The sequence below is a fragment of the Bos taurus genome, chromosome 3 (genome assembly GCF_002263795.3).
Source record: "Bos taurus isolate L1 Dominette 01449 registration number 42190680 breed Hereford chromosome 3, ARS-UCD2.0, whole genome shotgun sequence".
In the NCBI taxonomy this organism is placed as follows: domain Eukaryota; kingdom Metazoa; phylum Chordata; class Mammalia; order Artiodactyla; family Bovidae; genus Bos; species Bos taurus.
Window position 1 is genome coordinate 107078966 of NC_037330.1, and position 24360 is coordinate 107103325.

Here is a 24360-nt window from a genome sequence, read left to right on the forward strand (position 1 = left end):
GTTCCGAACACAGCACAGAATCAACATCTCTGGACTCTTAGGAGGCAATAAGCAAAGGCAATAAACTTTTAAATCAAGATTTACTGTGTTCCTAATATGTGCTAGGGCACCTGGTAAGTTTAGAAATAAGTTAACCAGAGAGAAGCATATCGAGAGGTCTTTGTGCCCATTCTCAGGTACCTCAGAGTTCTGCACGACTGGCAACTGTGAGTAGTTTGGTGTCCAGGTGTATATACTGGATAAAGGACTAAAGCCAGAAGGTCCTTATGTCCCAAGACTAATGATTTTGGGAAATAACGTGATCAAATTTGCATTTAAGAAAGATAACTTCAAGAGAACATTGAGAATAGCTAAAGGGACCCAAAGATTGGGTAGGGACTAGCATCCTGGGATGCCAATGATCTCTCAAATTGGGTATGCCAAAAATTCATTAGGGTGTGGGCAGGAAATATTAGAACCCCTATCTACCCATTTATTTATTAGAAACTTTAAAAAATTAAACTTTTTAGATAATTATTAATTCACACTGTAGGAAATAAATACCTATAGGTCTCATATACCCTTTAACTAGTTACCCCCAATGGTAACAGCTGACAAAACCACAGTACAGTATCTTAATCAGGATATCCACACTGATACAGTCAAAGTACAAAATATTCCCAACATCACAAAGATTCCTCACAGTTTCATTTTTATAGCCATACCCCCTTTTCTTCCACCCTCCCGGCAACCCCATTAATCTGTTGTTTCTATAATTTTCTCACTTCAAGAATGTTATATAAATGGAATAATACAGTGTACAGCCATTTAGGATTAGCTTTCTTCACTCAGCATGAGTCTCTGGAGAGTCATGTAGGTTGCTGCATTTATCAACAGCTTATTCATTTTTATTGCTGGGTAGTATTCGATGGTACGGATGGTATACCACCACTAGTTCAATTGTTCACTTGCTGGAGGATATCTGTATTGTTTCCAGTTTTTGGTTATTACAAATAAAGTTCCAGTAAGCATTTGTGTACAGGTTTTTTAAAACATAAGTATAGTTTTGTGAACTTGAGTTTTCATTTTTCTAGGATAAATGCCCAAGAGCAAGTTGGTTGAGTTGTATGGTAGTTGCATATTTAGTTTTTTTAAGAACCAGCCAAAATGTTTTCCAGGATGGCTGTTCCATTTCACTGTCCTCCCAGTACTGTGTAAACAATTCAGTTTTCCACATCCTCGCCAGCTTTTGGTGTTGTCGCTATTTTTTAAAACAGTTATTTATTTTTGGCTGAGCTGGGTCTTTGTTGCTGCACTCGGGCTTTCTCTAGCTGTGGCGGGTGGAGGCTACTCTCTAGCTGTGGTGTGCGGGCTTCTCATTACGGTGGCGTTTCTTGTAGAGCACGGGCTCTGGGCACACAGGCTTCAGAAGTTGAGGCGTGTGGGCTTAGCTGCCCCGCAACATGTGCAGTCTCCCTGGACCAGGGATCGAACCTGTGTCCCCTAAGTTGGCAGGTAGATTCTTAACCACTGGACCACCAGGGGAGTCCACTGTCACTTTTAATTTTAGCTGTGCTCCACGTGTGTGATCTCATCATGGTCTTAACTTGCATTTCCCTAGTGGGCTGATGATGTTAAACATCTCTTCATGTGCTTATTTGCCATTTATGTATCCTCTTCAGTGAAATATCTGTTCATGAATTTTGCCCACTTATCTAATTAGATTTTTTTTAATTTTTTATTTTTTTTATAATTAGATTTTTTTTAACTGTTAAATTTTGAGACTTCTTTATATATCCCAGACCTAGTCCTTTATAGAATATGTAGTTTACAGATATTCTCTCAGTCTGTAGCTTATGTTTTGATTGTCTTAGCAGAGTCTTTCACAGAGCAAAAGTTTTTAGTTTTGATGAGGTCTAGTTTATCAGTTTTTTCCTTTTACGAGTCATGGTGTCATGTCTAAGAACTCTTCACTGAGCCCTAAGTCTTGAATTTAATCTCTATGTTATCTTCTAAAGTTATGTTTTGCACTTTACATTTAAATATGTGATTTATTTGAGTTAGTTAGTTAAAGCATGAGGTTCAGATTTTCTTTTTGTTTGTGAATATCAGAATAAATTGCTGAATAGACCATTCTTCGTTCACTGAGTTGCTTTTATACCTTGTCAAAAATCAGGTGGCTGTAGTTTCATGGAACTCTTTCTGGCTTCTCCTTTTTGTTTCATTGATCAGTGTGTCTATCTCTCCACCAATACCACACAGTACCACTGGAGCTGTAAGTCCTGAAATGAGCGAGAGGGATTCCTCTCCTTTTTTGCTCATTTACTGATTAGTTTATGTATTTCTCTTTTAAAAACAGTTGGGTGTCTGTTTTTTTTCTGTGATAACAATAGGCTTTCACTAGTAAGCTACTTTATAGATGCTGAAAAACAAACACAAAATATGTCCCTTTGAAGACACAGTAGTATTTTTCTCTTAAGAAGTGAGAATGTAACTGCTTTTCCAAAAACACTCATGCTTTGAAAAGGGCATTTTGAAAACTGGTTATTGGAAATCATTCCATCATTATGTGATTTTTGCTGCTGAAGAAGATGAAGTAACTCTTTTCAGTTCACACTTAAAAAAGCCAGAAAACACTTTTCTCATCTGATTTAAAATTTCTCAGTGGAGAGTTTTAGTAAATTTTAAACTTACTGATTGTTAACACTTTCTGATTAGTTTGCAAGAACAACTGACTGATGTTAGGGAAGGTGGGAATTAATAGCCATATTACAACAAATTTTTTGGATAATTGGAATGAGCATAGACAATTATGGGGCTTCCCCAGTGGCTCAGAGGGTAAAGAATCTGCCTGCAATGCAGGAGACACAGGAGACACGGGTTCCATCCCTGAGTGGGGAAGATCCCCTGGGAGAGGAAACGGCAACCCACTCCAGTATTCTTGCCTGGAGAATCCCATGGACTGAGGAGCCTGGCGGGCTATAGTCCATAGCCTCATAAAGAGTCAGATGCGACTGAAGAGACTGAGTGCATGTGCGAGCGCACACACACACACACGCACACATACACACAGACAATGATGCAATTCTTCCAGTTGAAACTGGACATTACTTTTTTAATTTCATATTTTAAGTGATTAAGAAAAAAATTTCTATGGAAAATAACTGAACTTAAAAGTACATCTTTGCGGGTCTTGGTGGTGGTGGCTGTGGAGTGAGTGCAGAGTGGTGCCAATATGGGGGCCCAGCTGGGCACCCTGGGCCACAGGGTCCTGTCCCCAGTCTGGCTCCTGTGCAGCCTCCTCGGGAAGCTGTTTCAGCGCTCCACCCCGGCCATCATGCTCCAGAGTTGGGACATCAAGTACCCGCTGTGGCTCATCAACAAGAAGGTCATCAGCCAGGATACCCGGCGGTTCTGCTTTGCTCTGCCGTCACCCCAGCACATCCTGGGCCTCTCCGTTGGCCAGCACATCTACCTCTCTGCTTGAATCAATAGGAACCTGGTCCTTTGGCCCTACACGCGTGTTTCCAGTGATGATGACCAGGGCTTTGTGGACCTGGTCGTCAAGGTTTACTTTAAAGACACCCATCCCACATTTCCCTCTGGAGGAAAGATGCCCCAGTACGTGGAAAGCACAAAGACTGGAGACACCATTTGAGTGCTGGGGCTCCAATGGGCTGCTGGTCTACCAGGGCAAAGTGAAGTTTGCCATCTCTCTGGACAAGAAATCCAACCCGGTCTTCAAGACGCTGAAGTCTGTGGGCATGATTGCTGGAGGGACCGGCACCACTTCAATGCTGCAGGTGATCCATGCCATCATGAAGGACCCCAGCGATCGCACCGTGTGTCACCTGCTGCTTGCCAACCAGACCGAGAAGGACATCGTGCTGCAGCCTGAGCTGGAGAAACTGAGGAATGAGCATTCTGCATGCTTCAAGCTCTGGTACACGGTGGACAGAGCCCCTGAAGCCTAGAAATACAGCCAGGGCTTCCATCCCTACTACCTTCCATCCCTGGAAGAGGAGCCTGCTGGTACAGATGTGCAGACCCCTGCCCACGAGCCAGTATACTTGCCTGGACCATGTGGGCCATCCCAAGGACTGCTACTTTGCCTTCTGATGGATGGGCGCTGGCTGCACCCACTTCTCCTAACACTGTTCATTACCACCACTTTCCCTTGCATCTCCTGCTGTGGCTGGGTTCAGCCTGGCTTGGCCATGCCTGGGAGGTCACCCTGCTGGGCTGGCCCTTTGCCTTTGGGAGCAGGGCTGTGTTACAGGTGGGCTGCTTTGGCCACCTTTAGGGCAGATTCCTATTTGGACCTCGCTACAGATGCTTGGGCCCTTGCCCTTCCTCGCCCCACTCTCGCCCCCAGCACACACACTACTGGGTAGAGGCTGCCAGCACCATGTGCCCCGCCCTCCCCAGCGCATCCCCCGCTCTGGAAATAAACATGAAGGTACCGGTATTTGCAGGTGCCAGGCCCCTACCCCCTGCCTCGGGACCCTTGTCTCCTCCTCCCACCTGCCATTCCATCCTGGCAAGGTGCCTCAACAGCCCCCCACTCCCTCTTCCTAAGGCCCAGCAATCACAAATCTACCCCCTGAGAAGAATGACAACCCTGTGCCAGTATAACTAATAGTGTCTTGGGCAATCACCATTTTTCATGCGCATTTGACTTATTTCTGCTTCAGGGCCACTGCCAGGCCTCAGCACCTGACACTGCATGGCAGGGAACACCAAAATGTCCCTTTGGCAGGGGCTGCTGGGGTGAAAGTCTGCCCCCATCCCAGGGCCCAGCAGGCCTGGCCAGCAGGGAGTTAGGCTCTCCCTGGGGCTGGAGTGGGAGGAGGGAGCTGGCTGAGGGCCCTTCCAGCTGGCACATGTGCCCTCCCAAAACCTCAGCCTTGCCCTCAAAGACCCAAACATTTGGGAGGCTTTGGAAGTTCCAAGCAATCGACCTCCGATCATGTGCCTTGGGGTCCTGGGCCGCCAGCCCTGGTGGGAAAGCCAAGATCATGTGTATTTATTTGTCTGTCCCAGTACCCACTTCTGCTGCTCTTGCCCCAGGTGGGGGAGATTTAGAGTACAGTCTCTTTCCTGAAGAGACGTTTTCATTGGCCTTGACGTTGCTTTAGACCGCAGCATGTTAGTCTCTTGCATATCAGCTTTTTCAGACTCATTTATGAGCAAACATAACATTAAAGTAAAATTGCTGAGTTGAAAAAAAATCTTTGCATTTCTGTGGCATGATATTTAACCAGGGTTTTAAAATATAATAATGCTTATTTAATAATGTGTACGTGTACTAAGCTGCCTCAGTCGTGTTTGACTCTTTGTGACCCTATGGACTGTAGCCCACCAGGCTCCTCTGTCCATGGGATTCTTCAGTCAAGAATATTGGAGTGGGTTGCCAGCCCTCCTCCAGGGGATCTTCCCGACCCAAGGATTGAACCTGTGTCTCTTGTGTCTCCCGCATTGGCAGGTGGGTTCTAATGCCACCTGGGAAGCCCTTATTTAATAACACTGCTCATTGAAGGATTTTTTTTTTAAGACTAATTTTTAGAGCAGTTTTGGGTTCATGGCAAAACCGAGAGGACAGTGCTGAAGTTTCCCATTCATCGCCTGCCATGACACCTGCACAGCCTGCTCCATTTTCAACAGAATGGCACATTTGTTACAACCGATGAACCTACATCTATGGCATCACAATCACCCAAAGTCCTTTAAAACTAGGGTTCATCTTTGCTGGTGTACATTCTGTGGTTTTGGACAAATGAATACTGACACGTATCCATCATTATAGTATTATAAAGGCTATCTTTTTACTGTCTCCATTGTTTCCTTTTCCAGAATGTCATATAGTTGGAATCATACACCATGTAGCCTTTGCAGATTGGTTTCACTTAGTAATATGCTTTTCGGTTTCCCCCATGTCTTTTTATTTCTTGATAATAATTTTTTGTGTCATTAATGAAGTAAAAATAATTTAAAAATACTGTTACCAATAAGTCCCATCCTTTAAAATTCTATGTTTGTGATTTTACAAAACATTAAAGAAGTGGTACATATATTGATACATGTAATTTATAAGTCAATATACCCGTATTGCAGGGGGTGGCTGTATTAGTTTCCAAGGCCAATATGACCTCCTCTTAGCCAGTCACATCTGTAACAATTTTCCAAACAAGGTCACATTCTGAGGTGCTGGGGGTTAGGACTTAAACCTATTTTGGGGAGGGGGAGGACCCAATCCGACCCATGGCAGTGCTCAAAACTTTACCAATCACAACTGTGCCTGCTTCCTAGAGCAGTGGGGATGGAGAGTGGGAAGCCTTGGTAAAGACGAGGTAAAGAGGTGGGCTTGGCCAGGCCTAGTGGTGCAGCTCCCCAAGGTACTCCCCCTGCCTCTGTGGATGCTGTTATCCCACCTCCTCCATGTGTTCCTGCACACACTCGTTTTTCCTGGCTCCAGTATCTATGCTTGTTTCTCCCACAGCTGGATTTCAACATGTGGGATCAGCTGTGCCCCCGTTTCAGTGCAGAGAGAGGAGAGAACGTGAATAACCTGTTCACATCCTCTGTCTGTTTTTGCAATACCTTTTGGCAGGTATCTCTTTGCTGAATCGGTCTCTCCTTCATACTGCTGCTGGTCACCTTCCTCAAACACATCCTTCCTAAAATATTTACAGTGGCTAATAAAAAGTTGAAACATCCGAGATTTTTTTTTGGAGCGGGGAGTGGGGGGGAAGGGGAGCTGGGCTGGGTCTTCATTATGGCAGGTGGGCTTTAGTTGCCATGGGGCAATTAACCCAGGTCCCCTGCATTGGAAGGTGGATTCTCAACCACTGGACCAGAAAGTCCCTGAAATGTCTGAGATTACTCTGTATTACCCTCCACCATCTGGCCCCACTGCTTTTTATTCTTTTCTCCTTTTTCTTCAGGGAAGAATATATATGAAGATGTTAGACATGTTTACATAACATAAAACATTTTAAAAAATCACTTTTGAGGTGTAATTGACATACAAAGTTTTGTACATATTTAATGTATATTGTGGTGTTGGAGAAGACTCTTGAGAGTCCCTTGGACTGCAAGGAGATCCAACCAGTCCATTCTAAAGGATATCAGCCCTGGGTGTTCTTTGGAAGGAATGATGCTAAAGCTGAAACTCCAGTACTTTGGCCACCTCATGCGAAGAGTTGACTCGTTGGAAAAGACTCTGATGCTGGGAGGGATTGGGGGCAGGAGGAGAAGGGGACGACAGAGGATGAGATGGCTGGACGGCATCACCGACTCGATGGACGTGAGTCTGAGTGAACTCCGGGAGTTGGTGATGGGCAGGCCTGGTGTGCTGCGATTCATGGGGTCGCAAAGAGTTGGACACGACTGAGTGAGTGAACTGAACTGAATGTACACAACTTGCCGAATCTGGAGAAAAGAATACACCCATAAAACCATCACCACATTCTATGCCGTAAACATATCTATCATCTATGAAAGTTTCTCCCTGCTAGTGTCTTTCTTGCTTTGCTTTTTATTTTTAAACGAGGGAAGCAGTAATACTTTATTTTACCTTTTGACCCCTTTCGCCCGTTTCTCCCATTGCTTTGCTTTCTTCCTGGATTCCTTCATACGTAACATAAGTCTAGTTTCCCTATTCTTGCTCCTGGCAAAGTGTGGTCGCCGAATCAGCAGCACTGGCCTCAACTGAAATCGTGTTAACATGCAGAATTCTGGGGTCCCACACCAGACCTACTAACCAGAATTTGCATTTGGACAAGTCCACAGGTGATTCATAAAAACTGAGAACCACTGGCCTGCACTCCAGCCCTGGGTCCCCCAGTGTGACTGACCATCAGAAGCACCTGAAGAACCTGTTACAACTAAAATATTATTCAGATCACACCCAGATCTACTGAATCAGAATCTCTAAGAACACGGTCCTAGGATCTGTGTTTTTCTTTTTTTGCTTTTTCATTTTTCTGTTCAGTGAGGTTTTTTGTTGCTGTTTAGTCGCTCTGTCACGTCTCTCTTTGCCACTCCATGGACTGCAGCCCGCCAAGCTTCTTGCATGGAATTTCCCAGGCAAGAATACTGGAGCAGGTGGCCATTTCCTTTTCCAGGGGATCTTCCTGACCCAGGGATCAAACCTGCGTCTCCTGCAAGTATCCAGCACTGCAGGATGACTCTTTACCACTGAGCCACGAGGGAAGCCCTTAGAGAGGTATAATTGACATATAATAACTACTGAACTTTAAAAATAATTTATTTATTTTTGGTTGCTCTGGGTTTTCGGTGCTAGACGTAGGTTTTCTCCAGTTGCGGCTCTTCGTTTTGGTGCTTTGGGGTGGCTTCTCTTGTTGCAGAGCGCAGGCTCCAGGTGCTCAGGCTCAGTAGTTGTGGAGCATGGACTTAGTTGCTCTGCAGCATGTGGAGTCTTCCTGGACCAGGGATTGAACCCATGTCCTCTGCATTTGCAGGTGAATTCTTATCCACTGTACCACCAGAGAAGTCCACAGCTGATGTTTTGATGTGTGTATATAACTGTGAAACTATCCCCAGTCAAGGCAATGAACATTACTCCCTTCAGAGTTCCTGTAATCTGTTGGAATCACTTCTTCCTGCCTCTCCTTGTCCTCCTTCTGCTTTCCCCTGGCAACGGTTGACCATCACAGATTAACTTGTATTTTCTAGAATTTTATATAAATGGAATCATGAAATACGTACTTTTTTGGGTCCCTTATGTTATTCAGCATAATTACTCTGAGATGTGTTCATGTTGTTGCTGTGTATAAACAGCTGATTCCTTTTTGTTGCTGAGGAGTCTTTCAATGTGGGAATACACTCAAACTTGTTTATCCACTCTCCAGCTGATGGACATTTGGGAGGTTTCCAGTTTGGGGTTATTACAGATGAAAGTTACTATGAACACAGTACAGTCTTTGTGTGGACAAGTGTTTTCAGTTCTCTTCGACGATTACCTAGGAACAGACTGGCTGGATTCTACCATAGGGTTATATTTAACTTGTAAGAAACTATCAAACTTTTAAAATAGCTTTTCTAAGATATATCAATAATTCATACAACCTATAATGCACCCATTTAAAGTGTATAATTCAGTGTTTTTTAGTTGATTTACAGGTTATGCACCCATTATCACAATCTAAATTTAAAACACTTGTGCTCCAAAGAAACCCTGTAGCCATTAGCAGTCACTCCCCACTCCTTACCCCAAACCCCCTCCCTAGCCTTAGGCAGCCACTGATCTAATTTCTAATCTACCCATTCTAGACATTTCATATAAATGAAATAATATACTATGTGGTCTTTTCTCGACTTTCTTTTTAAGCATGATGTTTTCCTCCTTCACCCACGTTGTAGCACGTACCTGTACTACATTCCTTTTTATCATTGGATGATATTCCATTGTATGGATATACCACATTTTCCTTATCCATTCACCATTTGGTGGACATTTGGGTTGTTTTCACTTTCGTCTATTATGAATAACACTGTCATGAATATTTGTGTACAAGTTTTTGTGTGAATTTCTTGTGTATATATTAATATCTGCAAATGGAATTAAGTCATATGGTAACAAAGTGTATAGTTTTACATCCCCACCATAAGTTTCAGCTCCTCTATATCCTCATCAACACTTGGTATGATCAGTCTTTTAATTGTAGCCAATCTGTTAGGTATATAAAGGCATTTCATTGGGCTTAAATGTGCATTTCCTAATGACAGTGATGGTGAGCATCTTTTAATGTGCTTAGTTGCTACCCATATATCTTCTTTGGTAAAGTATATGTTTAAATCTTTTGCCAATTTAAAAACTGAATTAGGGACTTCCCTGGAGGTCCAGTGCACTGTTAAGAATCTGCCTTTCAATGCAGGGGACACGGGTTCAAGCCCCGGTTGGGACACTAAGATCCCACATGCCTCAAAACAACTAAGGCTGCAATGAACCACAGCTAAGACCTGACACAGATACAAACAAATATTTTAAAAAATTGATTTACATTCCTTATTATATATTCTAAGTTCTTTATCAGATATATGACTTACAAATATTGCCTCCGAGTCTGTTGCTTGTTTTTTCTCTTAATAGTACATTCTGAAGACTCAAATTTCTGAATTTTGATTAAGTATAATTCATCAGTTTTTAAATTTTAGGAATTACGCTTTTAGCATCATATTTAAGACATTTTGCCTGATGTAAAATCACAAAGATTTTATCTATGTTTTGCTCTAGAAGTTTTATAATCTTAGACTTTACGTATAGGTATATGATCCATTTTTATACATGGTGCAAGGAATGGACTGAAATATCACATTTTTGCATGTAAATGTCTAATTGTACCAGCATCATTGGTTGAGAAAACAATCTTCTCTTTACTAAATTGCCTTTGCATCTTGTCAAACTCAGTTGTCCATATATATATGTGGGTTTATCTCTGGACTTTCTGTTGTGTTTGGCACTCATCTCACATCCTAGTAAAGTAATGCTCAAAATTCTCCAAGCCAGGCTTCAGCAATACGTGAACCATGAAATTCCAGATGTTCAAGCTGGTTCTAGAAAAGGCAGAGGAACCGGAGATCAAATTGCCAACATCCGGTGGATCATCGTAAAAGCAAGAGAGTTCCAGAAAAACATCTATTTCTGCTTTATTGACTATGCCAAAGCCTTTGACTGTGTGGATCACAATAAACTGTGGAAAATTCTGAAAGAGAAGGGAATACCAGACCACCTGATCTGTCTCTTGAGAAACCTATATGCAGGTCAGGAAGCAACAGTTAGCACTGGACATAGAACAAGAGACTGGTTCCAAATAGGAAAAGGAGTACATCAAGGCTGTATATTGTCACCCTGCTTATTTAACATACATGCAGAGTACATCATGAGAAACACTGGGCTGGAAGAAGCACAAGCTGGAATCAAGATGGCCAGGAGAAATATCAATAACCTCAGATATGAAGATGACACCATCCTTATGGAAGAAAGTGAAGAAGAACTAAAGAGCCTCTTGATGAAAGTGAAAGAGGAGAGTAAAAGAGTTGGCTTAAAGCTCAACATTTAGAAAACGAAGATCATGGCATCTGGTCCCATCACTTCATGGGAAATAGATGGGGAAACAGTGGGAACGGTGTCAGACTTTTATTTTTGGGGGCTCCAAAATCACTGCAGATGGTGACTGTAGCCATGAAATTAAAATACGCTTACTCCTTGGAAGGAAAGTTATGACCAGCCTAGACAGCATATTCAAAAGCAGAGACATTACTTTGTCATCCAAGGTCTATCTAGTCAAGGCTATGGTTTTTCCAGTAGTCATGTATGAATGTGAGAGTTGGACTATAAAGAAAGCTGAGCACCGAAGAATTGATGCTTTTGAAATGAGGTGTTGGGAAAGACTCTTGAGAGTCCCTTGGACTGCAAGGAGATCCAACCAGTCCATCCTAAAGGAAATCAGTCCTGAGTGTTCTTTGGAAGGACTGATGTTGAAGCCGAAACTCCAATACTTTGGCCACCTGATGCGAAAAGCTGACTCATTTGAAAAGACCCTGATGCTGGGAAAGATTGAATGCAGGAGGAGAAGGGGGACGACAGAGGATGAGATGGTTGGATGGCATCACCAACTCAATGGACATGAGTTTGAGTAAACTCCGGGAGTTGGTGATGGACAGGGAGGCCTGTCGTGCTGCAGTTCATGGGGTCACAAAGCGTCGGAGACAACTGAGTGACTGAACTGAACATCCATTACATACTATCTTGATTAAGTAGTTTTCTACTAAGTTTTGAAATTGGACACCTCAGTGGTCCAACTTTGCTCTTTTTCAAGTTGTTTTGGTTATTCTAGGTCCTCTGCATTTCCATGTAAACTTGAGAATCAGTTTGTCAATTTCTATAAGATAGATTACTGGGATTTTGATTTGGATGGCAAAGTATCTTTAGATCAACTGGGGGAGAATTGACATCTTAACAATATCAGAGTCTTCTAACCAACGAACAAGGTATAGACTTCTGTTTATTTAGGTCTTTCAGAATTCCTTTCAGCATCGTCCTTAGCTTTCAGTGTTTAGGGCTTGCACATTTTTGGGGTCATATTTATTTCTACATTTCATATTTTTGATGTACTGTAAATGGTACTATTTTTAAAATTTCTATTTCTGATTTTCATTGCTATTACGTAGAAATACAGTTGATTTTTTTGGTATTGATCTTGTACCCTCTTGATAAAGTCATTATTTCTAGTAGTCCAATAGTTTAACTGTTAAACAATGAACTTCTAAAGAGATTTAAATAATAACAAAATCCTGTATATTTGCCCATGTTCTTACCATTTCTAATGCTCCCTATGCTTTGTGTAGCTTTATTTTTCCATCTCTTTTTCCTTCTTCCTGAAGATTTTCTTTAACATTTCTTATAGTATGGAAATGCTAGTCATCAATTATTTCAGCCTCTGTATGTCTGAAAAAGAAAATCTGTCTTTTGCCTTCATTTCTGTAGTGCATTTTGAGGTTTAGAGTCCTAGCTTGACAGTAATTTCCTTTCTTTACTTTAAAATGTTGCTCTCCTGTGGTTCTCATGCGCATTGTTTCTGATGATAAATCTCCTGCCATCCTTATCTTTGTTTCTCGGTATGAAGCATGTCTTTTTATTCTAGATGCTTTTGAGACTTTCACTGTTTTGAAGATGTGATTCTGTTACGCCTTGCTGTGGTTTTCTTCATGATTCCTGTGTCGGGTTTGTTGAGGTTCTTGGATCTGTGGGTTTATAGTTTTCACAAAACTTTGGAAAAAAATTGGCTATTATTTCTTCAAGTATTTTTTATGTGCCTTCATTCTTCTAGGGATTCCTACTATGCACTTATTATTATAGATATTATGAGGCTGCTTGAAATTGACCTATAGCTCATTGATGCTGTATGTATTTTAAAAAATATTCTTTTTTTTTTTTTTAACCCCATGGCATGGGGGATCTTAGTTCCCTGACTAGGGGTTGAACCTGTGTCTCCTGGAGTGGAAGTGGTGAGTCTTAAACACTGGACTGCCAGGGAAGTCCCCTGTGTTTTATTTTGGACAGTTTTATTGCCACATCTTCATGTTCACTAAACTTTCCTTTTGCAATGTCTAATTGGTCAATCAACTCAACAAGTTTATTATTTCATCTTAGATGTTGTACTTTTCATCTTTAGAAGTTTGATTGAGCCTGTTTTATTGCTATTTAACTTTTGAACACATTGAATATATTTGAAATAATTATTTATTGCCCTTATTTGCTAAATCTTAACACCTGTGTCAGTTTGGGTAACTTTAATTAAAATATAGTTGATTTAAAATGTTGTGTTAGTTTTAGGAGTACAGAAGTGATTCAGTTGAACACACACACACACAATCTTTTTCAGATTCTTTTCCCTTGTAAGTTACTACTAGATATTGAGTATAGTTCCCTGTTCTATACAGTAGGTCTTTGTTGGTCATCTATTTTATATATAATAGTTGTATATATTAATCCCAGACTCCTAATCTATCTTCCCTCTTCCCTTTTGGTAACCATAAGTTTGTTTTCTATGCCTGTGAGTCTATTTCTGTTTTAAAAGTAAGTTCATTTGTATCATTTTTACAGATTCCACATATAGACAATATCATATGATATTTGTCTTTCTCCGTATAGCTTACTTCATTTAGTATGATAATCTCTACATCCACCTGTGTTGCTGCAAATGGTATTATTTCACTCTTTTTTATGACTAATATTCCTAATATTCACTCTTTTTTATGACTAATATTGTGAGGAATGGAATGGCTCAGTGGCAAAGAATCTGCCTGCAGTGTAGGAAATGTGGGTTCAATCCCTGGGTCAGGAAGACCCCCTGGAGAAGGAAATAGCAACCGACTCCAGTATTCTTGCCTGAGAAATCCCTTGGACAGAGGAGCCTGGAGGGCTACAGTCCAGGGGGTCGCAAAAGAGTCAGACATGACTTAGCGACTGAACAACAATATTCCCCTGTGTATATATACCACATCTTATTTATCCATTCATCTGTCGATGGATATTTAGGTTGCTTCCATGTCTTGGCTATTGTAACTAGTACTGCAATGAACACTAGGGTGCGTGTATCTTTTCAAGCTACAGTTTCCTCTGGGTGGGATTGCTAGATCATAAATAAATTTACTTTTTTAAATTTACTTTTAGTTTTTTTTTTTTAGTTCTGGTAGGTTTTAGTTGATTTTTTTCTCTTCAGTATGGGTCATAACTTCATGCTTCTTTGCATGTCCTGCATGTCTTGAGTTTTTGTTTGGATGCTAGACATTTTATCTTTGGATGGTGGGTATTATTGTTTTCATGTAAGTATTCTTTAGATTTGTTCTGTAACTCAGTAAAGTTACTTGGAAGGAGTCTGAACTCTAGCTGCTGAGCTCTATATAGACCTAGACTCTATCTCATCAACTTGAAGTTTACTGTTATCTGCCTAGGTTTGCCCTTCATGCACGGCTACCTGCAGTCTCTCTCAAGGCAGTAGCTGGGCAGTTAGTCAACTCATTTATTTCTTGTTTCTTAGGGTTCATTGTCCCTTGTTATCTGATGTCCAGTATCTTTAAGACCACTGTTTCATATATTTTGTCCATTGCTTTCAAGCAGGAGGAAAAATCTTGTCCTGTTACTTCATTGTGGCCAGAAGTGGACATCTATATTTTAAAAATAAATTTCTCATAACTAAGATACAACCACCCCAGCTCCAGCTTGTAGGTTAACATCTGAGAACCACTGGGTCCATATAGCCCTCATGGACTGCTTCTCACTGATCCTCAGTAACCCATATAACTTTGTCTTTGCTTTTCCAGATCCCTAAATCCTTGCCTTCTTCCCCCTTTTTTTTCCTGTCCAAATCTTAAAGTGTCTTCAGAATTTAATCAAAATTCTGTCTCCCCACGTGCACCCCAATGTTCACTGCAGCACTGTTTACAATAGCTAGGACATGGAAGTGACCTAGAGGTCCACTGGCAGGCAAATGGATAAGAAAGTTGTTGTACATATACACAATGGAATATTACTCAGCTATTAACAAGAATGCTTTGAGTCAGTTCTAAAGAGGTGGATGAAACTGGAGCCTATTATACGGAGTAAAGTAAGTCAGAAAGAAAAACACCAATACAGTATATTAATATATGGAATTTAGAAAGATGGTAACAATGACCCTATATGTGAGACAGCAAAAGAGACATAGATATAAAGAACAGACTTTTGGACCCTGTGGGAGAAGGCAAGGGTGGGATGATTTGCGAGAACAGCATTGAAACATGTACATTACCATACGTGAAATAGATCACCAGTTCAAGTCCGATCCATGAAACAGGGCACTTGAAGCTGGTGCACTGGGACAATCCAGCCCAGTGGCTGATTGATGTCAATGTATGGCAAAAACCACCACAATGTTGTAAAGTAATTAGCCTCCAATTATAATAAATAAATTAATTTTAAAAAAATGCTGTCTCCCTTCTCTCAGAGTAGCAGGGCCTCCACCTTTCTGCTCAGAAAGTCATTCTTTCCTAAGTGCTTCCATAAACAAATTTATCACATTAAAAAAATCACAGTAATTATTAGTCTGAATTTTTTGATAACTGTTTGATCATACATTTGTAAGATTCCTAAGGTCAGACACTTCCCCTTTTTTGCATTAAGTGGCTACTTTTTAATGAGAACTTCCTTTTTAAAACTCATTTGACTGCTTTTTGGCTGCACTGGGTCTTTGTTGCCGGGCTCTCTCTAGTGGTGGTGAGCCGGGGGTGGGGTGCTCTGTAGTTGGCTCCTCACTGCAGTGGCTACTCTTGCTGTGGAGCATGAGCTCCAGGGTGTGGTCTCCTGGCCTGTGGGATCTTCCGGGACCAGGAATCGAACCTCTGTCCCTGCACCAGCAGGCAGATTCTTAACCACTGGACCACTAGGGCAGTCCTAAAGTAGGTTCTGAAGTGTACTGTATCTTAAAAAATGAAGGAGGGACTTGAAGGCAAGGGAATAATAGAGCTAAGCAGTATGGAGAACACTTCAGAGTTGGCATAAGGTGGTTCTAAAGCCTTGTTTTGGTTCAGACAAGTAAGATTGAATTAGCAAACAGGATTTCATCTTGCTTGGTGAAACTGATTGAATGGTATATTAAGAAGGATTCTGAAACCACATCTTGACTCCATGAGAAAGCTAGCCCGTAGATAATAAAATGTTGGAATGTCTCAAGTATTTTGATAGTTTTGGTTAACTGTGTAGGATATTTTGAAACAGTAGCTAACAAGTATTTAACACATGTCAGGGAGTATTCTAATCATAATGTACATGTAAACTCATTTATTTCCCCTGACAACCCGCTGAAGTTCTATTTAACACCGCTATTTTTATAGAAAGGGAAACAAAGGCACAGAGATATTAAAAAACTTGCTCAAGTCACACAGTTGCTAATTCTGGCTTCAGAGTATTTGTTTTTGTTACTGTTATATTGTCTTCATATTGAGCATTTAATGTTTCATAATAATTGAGAGAGATCACACGGCTATCCTTTTCTAGTATGGAAGCAACAAAGTGAATTTGTTGTTTGTTAATATAATGGCCAAGCTTCCCCAACTTTTACCTTAGATTAGAAAGATTTATCCTTCATGATTCTTACAGTCATGTCTGAAATTCTTTGTGTTTTATTTCTTTAGGATCCCTTGCCAGCTCCATCTTTGACCCACTCAAATCTCTTGTGGGTGCTTCAGGAGGAGTCTATGCTCTGATGGGAGGCTATTTTATGAATGTTCTAGTGGTAAGAATTTTGGGGATGAATCTGTAGACCTTAAGAAAAAATTTTAAAATAATTACTGGTATTTGGTTCAGGGAATCTTATTTATCAATATTTACTAAGCACACATCTTCCATCTGACCACAAGAATTTTCCTTTCATCTCTGATCTCAAAAGGAATAAATACTAAAGAAAGTTCAAAGTTGCAAAAGAGAAAAGTCAAAGTCCCCAACGTAGTATCTGTTACCAGTCTGATATACATCTGTTCAGATGTTTTCTGTATGTATGCAAAATTCTACCATTAGTAACACTACAAAAATGGAACTACCCTTACATTATTCTGCATCTTAACAAAGTATCCTATCTACTCATAGGATACTTGAGCAGGACACCGAAATCCACCCCAGTCTTTTCAGGCGCTCCACAGTACCTTCTATATAGTAGCCCTACTTACTCAATTTTTCATTGAAAGAAAAGGTCCAGGGTGATTACAGCTTTTTACATCTCAAAATAATGCTGTCAGGAATGTACCTTCACCTGTCTTTTTGCATTTGTGTGATTCTTTTGTAGGCAAGTGCCTAGAAGTGCATTTACTGGGTGAAGGCTTTACATTTTTATATATAAAGGCCTCCAAAGTTGGCATACCATTTTACACAACCATGATATAGTAGGTGAGATGCCAATCACTTTTTAAAACAGGGTAAAATCCTGATTAAATTAACCCTTTAACCATGTAGGTGTGCCTTAAAAATACTCTACGAGGAAAAATTTGAAGCAATTAAAAAACTGTTCCCAAACTAGAAGTCACTTAGAAAAACGTTTTTCAAACTTTGGGTCACATCACATTAGTGCTTGTGAACTCAGGTGGAGGGGCTGTGAAAATTCTTTTACACAGAAATTTCAGTACGTGTCATGTAAAATAAGAGTAGGTACTGTTTATGCGTGTGCTGGATTTTTACGTAAATTATTTGTTACTGTACATCTTGGTCACAACAGTTTGAAAATAACTGATTTAGAATTAACATAGCTATTTCAGCATGTCTCACTGGGAAGAGAGTTAATAACTTTAAAGGGAAGGGACAGGCAATTTGGGTTGAAGTGGAGGTATCTTTCTGAGTCTGCTTGGTCCTCTGGTAACACATGATGGTAAATGCAAGTTGGTCTGAGGCTTTTTGAAACTAAAATCAAACTGAGTGTTTTTGGACCAGTGTTTTTAATTTTTAAAAAATTATCTTAAAAAGAAATCAAGGTAATGCTCAAATTTTAGCTGTCTTTGCTAACTCCTACTTAGAAAGAGGGTAAAGCTGTATCAAATGAATATTAAACAAAAAACTTGGAAATATTTTCACCAGATTTAGTTTGACAGCATCTATTAACTATCTGTGACATATTAAGAGTTGATTTTTTATTACTTCTACTTAGCATATTTCTTGCTATTTCAAGGAATATCATGTTTCATTTTCACTCCAAAGTATACTGGCACTGTACTTCCCAAATACATTTGAAAACTGGACTGTTAACACTGATGCTTTGATTGGCAAACATTTGACACACTTTATTTTAAATGAAAAAGCAGATGGAGGGGGAGTACAGTTGAGATTCCCTTTGCCAATAGATAACTTGTGTTATTACTGTCATTTATCTCTTTGCAAGAATTTTCAAGAAATGATTCCTGCTTTTGGCGTTGTCAGACTACTCATCATTGTTGTTATAAGTAAGTGTGTTCTGTGAATACTTCACATCTTCAAGTTTATGGGTTCAACCTTCAGAAGGCCTTCTCATATTTCCCAAACACATCCTACATGTCCTGATGCAGAAAGACATGAGTGGAGTTTTCACAGACCCTTGTGGGTGGTTCTTAGAGGTGCCTGTTTCTGGGGTGTGGGGAGTTAAGAGAGTAGGGCTCGAGGTACTCTGTCCACTTCATCCACCATACCATCACTTATTTTTTTATGTTTTTTAATTTTTATTGGAGTATAGTTGATTTACATTGTGTTACTTTCTGCTATCATTTATTTTTTATTAAATTAAAAAATTAATTATTTAATTTTATTTATTTTGGTTGTGCTGGGTCTTTGTTGCCACATGGCTTTTCTCTAGTTGTAGGGGGTGGGGGCTACTCTCTAGTTACAGCGCTTGGGCTTCTCACTGCAGTGGCTTTTCTTGTTGAGGAGCAGAAGCTCTAGGATGTGCGGGCTTTAGTAGCTGCGGTTCCAAGGCTCCAGCTGCTGCTGCTGCTGCTAAGTTGCTTCAGTCGTGTCCAACTCTCTGTGACCCCATAGACGGCAGCCCACCAGGCTCCCCCGTCCCTGGGATTCTCCAGGCAAGAACACTGGAGTGGGTTGCCATTTCCTTCTCCAGTGCATGAAAGTGAAAAGTGAAAGTGAAGTGGCTCAGTCAGCACAGGCTTAATAGTGGTGGTGAATGGGCTTAGTTGCTGCCTGGCACATAGGATCTTCCCAGACTAGGGATCAAACCCGAGTCTCTTACATTGGCAGGTGGATTCTTTACCACTGAGCTACCAGGGAAGCCCTATTTATTTTTGACTGTGTGGGCTCTCATTGCGGTGCAAGGGCTTCTCTAGTTGTGGTATGTGAGCTCAGCTGCCCTGTGGCATGCAGGATCTTCATTCTCCTAGCAGGGATCCCACATCCTCTGCATTGGGAGGCAGATTCTCACCCACTGGACTACCAGAGAAGTCCCTGTCATTTATTTTTTATACACTGGATTTTTCTCATTCATAAACTAGATTCTGTATACAATTTTGTTTGAAAGGGAAACCTTAAAAACCATTCACATTATCCATTTTCTTCTTCAGTTTCTACATTTTCAGATTAAAAAAAAATTGATCTAGGATATAAGCATGGAGTGGTGGCTGAGGATTGATGATGAGAGCAGAGGTGGAGGAAGAGAAGGGTCAGGGAACTAGGAAGATGACTGATGTGGCTTTGGAAATCTCAAGAATGATAGCGGAGAATGACATGCTGAAGGAGCTTAGGAAGCCTCATTCTGGAGAAGAGGTGGAATTTTAGCTGGGTCTGAAAGTCAGGATTTTGGATGATGGCAAGCCATACAGAGCAGAAACAAACAAGAGCAAAGGCAGGGCTTATTACTTGTATATCGAGGCCTGCTCCTGCTGCAGATGTATCTGCACAGAGGGTGTGGGGAGAAGGCTGACCTTGAGGCTCAGACTTGAAGACAGAGACAGAAGTGACATTTGATACAGGCTACTTTGGGCTGTCAGGGCTTCCCAGGTGGCGCTAGTGGTAAAGAACCCGCCTGCCAATGCAGGCGACGTAAGAGACGTGGGTTTGATCCCTGGGTCGGGAAGATACCCTGGAGGAGGGCACGACCCACTCTACTATTCTTGCCTGGAGAATCCCATGGACAGAGGAGCCTGGTGGGCTACGGTCCATGGGTTGCAAAGAGTCTGACATGACTCAAGAGACTTAGCACACGCGCATGCAATTTTGGCTGTCCACATAGTAGGAAAAAAATGATCCTGCAAATTGGTATCAAGTGTTCAAAAAACAGACTAAGTTTAGTTTATAAATGGTATAATTATAAAACAGTATTTCACCCAGATAGAAAAGAAGTGACTTGTTTGTAGTTTATACCATACCGTATATAGTGTTTTCTCCATAGACATCGAGAAATTTAAAAAGAGGGAAAGTAGTCAGCACAGGAAGGAGGGCAGATGTCTGGGAGTTAGTTAGGAGGAGTCACTGTGTGGGCTGAGCTACCTGAGTTGTTAAGGGTCACAACCAGAACCAAGGAACAAGCCCTTAGAAAAATATTCTTACGCAAGTTACCTGGGTTTTCAGTTGATCTGCTTCTGTCAAATAATGACTTTCGTAAAATAAGCCTCAAACTCTCAGTGGGGAAATGATTTTAATTCTCTAATACTCTTTAATGGTGGAGTAAAAACCCTTTCCTCATGCACAAAGTTATCTCCAAATACAGTTTATGTAACATTCTGTCATTCTCGAGGTAAGTAATACAGTCACTGAAGGATGTGGTTGTATTATATCCTACAAACACAGGTAGGCCAGCTAACATCAACCTTCCCCACATGCCATTTTTTCTAAAAGTTCTTCCCCGGTGGCTCAGCTGTAAAGAACCTGCCTGCCAATGCAGGAGATGCAAGATGCAGGTTTGATCCCTGGGCTGGGAAGATCCCTTGGAGAAGGAAAGAGCAATCTGCTCCAGCATTCTTGCCTGGAAAATTCCATGGACAGAAGAGCCTGGCAGGTTACAGCACATGGGGTCTCAAAGAGTCAGACACACACCTACAACAAACTCCAGATTAATGAAACACAAATACATTTTAATTTTAAGCATGTTTTCTTGGGAAAATTTATAGTTTTTTTTTTTTTTTTAATGGTAAATATTATTCTTAACTGTGAAGGACAGTTGGCCTTAAGGACCTTCCTTCATTAAGCACCAATTTTTAGATGTGTTTTCTAACAAAGCAACTGAGCTTCCCTGGAAAAAGTTCAGGACATCTCGATTTTCATCCTTCAAAAAACCCATATAAAGGCAACTCCCTTAAAAATGAGTGTTAGGTTTTATTGAAGATAATGATTTGGCTTACTGGAACAAGGGCTTCTTTTCAGGTGGGAAGACAGGTCTCAGTTTAGAGACTGCAGCAGTTTAGAAGTAAACTGCCCTAGAAAGCAGAAAGGGCCAGGCAGATACAAATCAGAAGGCAGGAGAGAAACTGAATGGAGAAACTGGCATGCTAAGAGTTACAGAGTTTTTTTGAAAGGCCTCCTACTGTGAAAGACTAGACCAAAGTAGCTGTTTCTAGTAAGTCTGCCCTGTGGTGGTTTTCTTATACTTTCCTAGCACTGCATCTGTTATTTACACTCCCTCAGGGATTGCAAATGACTTAAAATACAATAACAGCCACATTTATCTAGCATTTGGTGTGATAGTCATTTACAATTAAATTAATATTGAGTACTTCCCCGACCTCAATTCCTACCCAGTGACTTCAGCGTCGATACTGTATTGAAAGGGAAGCTAGCCGGAACACAAGGTCCCGATGCTATTTTCCCAAAGGCAAGGACTAGGTCTTTCCGTCTCCTGGGGCACTCACTAAGTAGAGCATAGAGTATTGGGGGATGGGTGTGGAATGTGACAGTTGAAGGAGACGTTTCCAAGCTCACATGTAGGGCAGAGTTCTTCTAACCCAAGAAGCCACCACCGATATGACTTATTTAAGGAATGTCTAAGTTCTGGCTCTTATTGTTCCATTAGTGACTGTGGAATCACTTCCTTTCTCGGGCAGTCTTCTGTATTCCTGATGGTAATTATGAAAGGGTTAATGGGGAGGCAGGTCTCACTAAGGGGGCCAGAGGTCCCCAAGCTGCAGGAGGAGACAAATGGCAAATGGCAGTGGTGGGCTTTTTTTTTTCTACATTCCTTTGCTCCCGCTTTAGCCAGGTAGCCCCACTCTAGTACTTTTGCCTGGAAAATCCCATGGACGGAGGAGCCTGGTAGGCTGCAGTCCATGGGGTTGCGAAGAGTCGGACACACCGAGTGACTTCACTTTCATTTTTCACTTTCATGCACTGGAGAAGGAAATGGCAACCCACTCCAGTGTTCTTGCCTGGAGAATCCCAGGGACGGGGGAGCCTGGTGGGCTGCCGTCTATGGGGTCGCACAGAGTCGGACACGACTGAAGAGACTTAGCAGCAGCAGCAGCAGGCTCCTTTAATTCTGTTGCTATGAGACAATCCGTTCTTCCTGAAAGTTACTTTTTCCCAACCTTGAGGGGCTGATTGCCCAACAAAACAATACATCTTACTCATGGGAATGTTTTTCTTAGGCTATGTTAATAAAACTATGTATCTTGCTTGGAGGTCTGTTTTCCTTTAGTATCTTGCCAGAGACTTCGAGGTCCAGAGATGACTCCCGGTGTGTAGATGTGTCTGTTGTGGGAGAGAGCTGCACCTGGTGCAACTCTCTTAGCCTTGAGGTGTTTTTTTTTTTTTATCTGTGATCAACAGCTTGCTAAAGACTATAAGATGCCTTGCAAAAAACTGCAAAAGGGCTACTCTCCTGTCTCCTTCTGATGTCTATGTGAGAAGCTTTCTCTCTTTTATACTTTAATAAAATTTGGCTACACAAAAGCTCCAAGTGGTCAAGCCTCGTCTTTGGCTCCACATCAAAATCCTTTCCTCTGGAGGCCAAGAATCCCAGCATCGTTCATGGCTAATAGCCACAACCTTTCATCTTGGGATCTTCAAGACAAGGTGTAGGCTTTCATCTTTTAATCTGGGGTGATTAGGTGGGTGAGAGTGAAGCCCCCATAGTCAGACGGCTTAAGGTTCAAATCCCACCACTGCCTCAGAGCTCTGTGGCCTTGGGTGAGTATTTAGCCTTTGTGTCTTGGCTTCTTTGTGTATAAAACACCAGGTCTTTCCTCACTCGAGATGCTGCAATAGTGGTAATTGGCTTGCCTGCCTGCTTCTGTCTTTACTTCTTTAGAGTATGCTTTCTATATGGCAGCAAGAATCATCTTTAAAAAATGTGAGTCAGGGGGTTTCCCTGGTGGCTCAGTGATAAAGAAACCACCTGCCAGTGCAGGAGACACGGTTCAGTCCCTGATCAGGGAAGATCCCACATGCCATGGAGCAACTAAGCCTGTGCCACAACTATCGCGCCTAGGGGACGCAACTGCTGAGCCCTCACACTGCAACTACTGAAGCCCGTGAACCCTAGAGCCTGTGCTCAGCAAGAGAAGCCACTCCAATGAGAAGCCTGTGCACCGCAACTAGAGAGTAGCCCCCACTGGCCGCTCATGCATCAGTGAAGACCCAGTACAGCCAATAAGCAAATAAATAAAAATTATTAAAAACCCAAGCCAGGCATGTCACTTCTGTGCTCAAAAGCTTTTGAAGGGTAAAAGTCAAAGTCCTTACAGGGTCCATAAGGCTCTATGTGATCTGCATCTGCCATGGTTTGATCTCCTCACCTACAACTTCATCCCCAGCCTGAGTCCAGAATCATCTGCAGGTCTTGGTAAAGCACAGTCTGTTGAATCGTACCTGTAGAGTTTCTGGTTCAGTAAGTTTGGGGTGGGCCTGAGAGTTTTCATGTCTAGTAAGTTCCCAGTGAAGCTGGGAATCCCCAGTGGGAAATGGAACCATCCTTTGAAAACCGTCGACGCCATCAGATCAACTGCTTTGGTATTCCTCACACACTAGGCACTGTTGGCTCTGCCTTAGTGATTTCGTACTTCAGCCTGCCTAGAAGGCTCTTTCAGAGGTCAGCATGGCTTGCTCCCTTATCTTCACCAAAGTCTCCTTGAGATCCTTCCTGCCTCTCCAGTTAAACATCACACCCAACTCCCAGCATTCTCAATTCTCCTTCTTTGTGTACTCTCTACAGCACTAGGCACCCTTTGACAATACTGTAACGTTTTACTTTTTCATTCACCTTTCCCAGCTGGACTTTCAGTTCCATGAGGCAGTCTAATCTTTTCATGGCAGTATATCCACCACCTAGAATAGTGGCTGGCACATGAGAGATCATTAATAAATACTTGTTGGATCGATGCATCTATAAAATGGGGTAATGACAGTACCAATTTCATGGC

General features: G+C 41.6%; 1 protein-coding gene, 1 long non-coding RNA gene and 1 pseudogene across 7 annotated transcripts in view; 2 read left to right on the forward strand and 1 right to left on the reverse strand.

The window, feature by feature from the left end:
• LOC132344938 (NADH-cytochrome b5 reductase 3-like) lies at positions 1–16277 on the forward strand (annotated as a pseudogene). The gene has a single exon (XR_009494026.1). The product of XR_009494026.1 is annotated as an NADH-cytochrome b5 reductase 3-like (transcript).
• Positions 1–24360, forward strand: part of RHBDL2 (rhomboid like 2) — a 58039-nt gene that overhangs the window by 32099 nt on the left and 1580 nt on the right. For 4 of the 5 annotated variants that reach the window (XM_059884177.1, XM_059884188.1, XM_059884207.1 and 1 more), the window contains 2 exon segments: positions 16678–16778; positions 18408–18468. In XM_059884177.1, the coding sequence (XP_059740160.1) occupies positions 16678–16778; positions 18408–18468 (162 nt within the window). 5 annotated transcript variants of the gene reach the window in all.
• The window catches only part of LOC132344939 (uncharacterized), a 52502-nt gene that overhangs the window by 19524 nt on the left and 8618 nt on the right, over positions 1–24360 (reverse strand). The window lies entirely within an intron of this gene.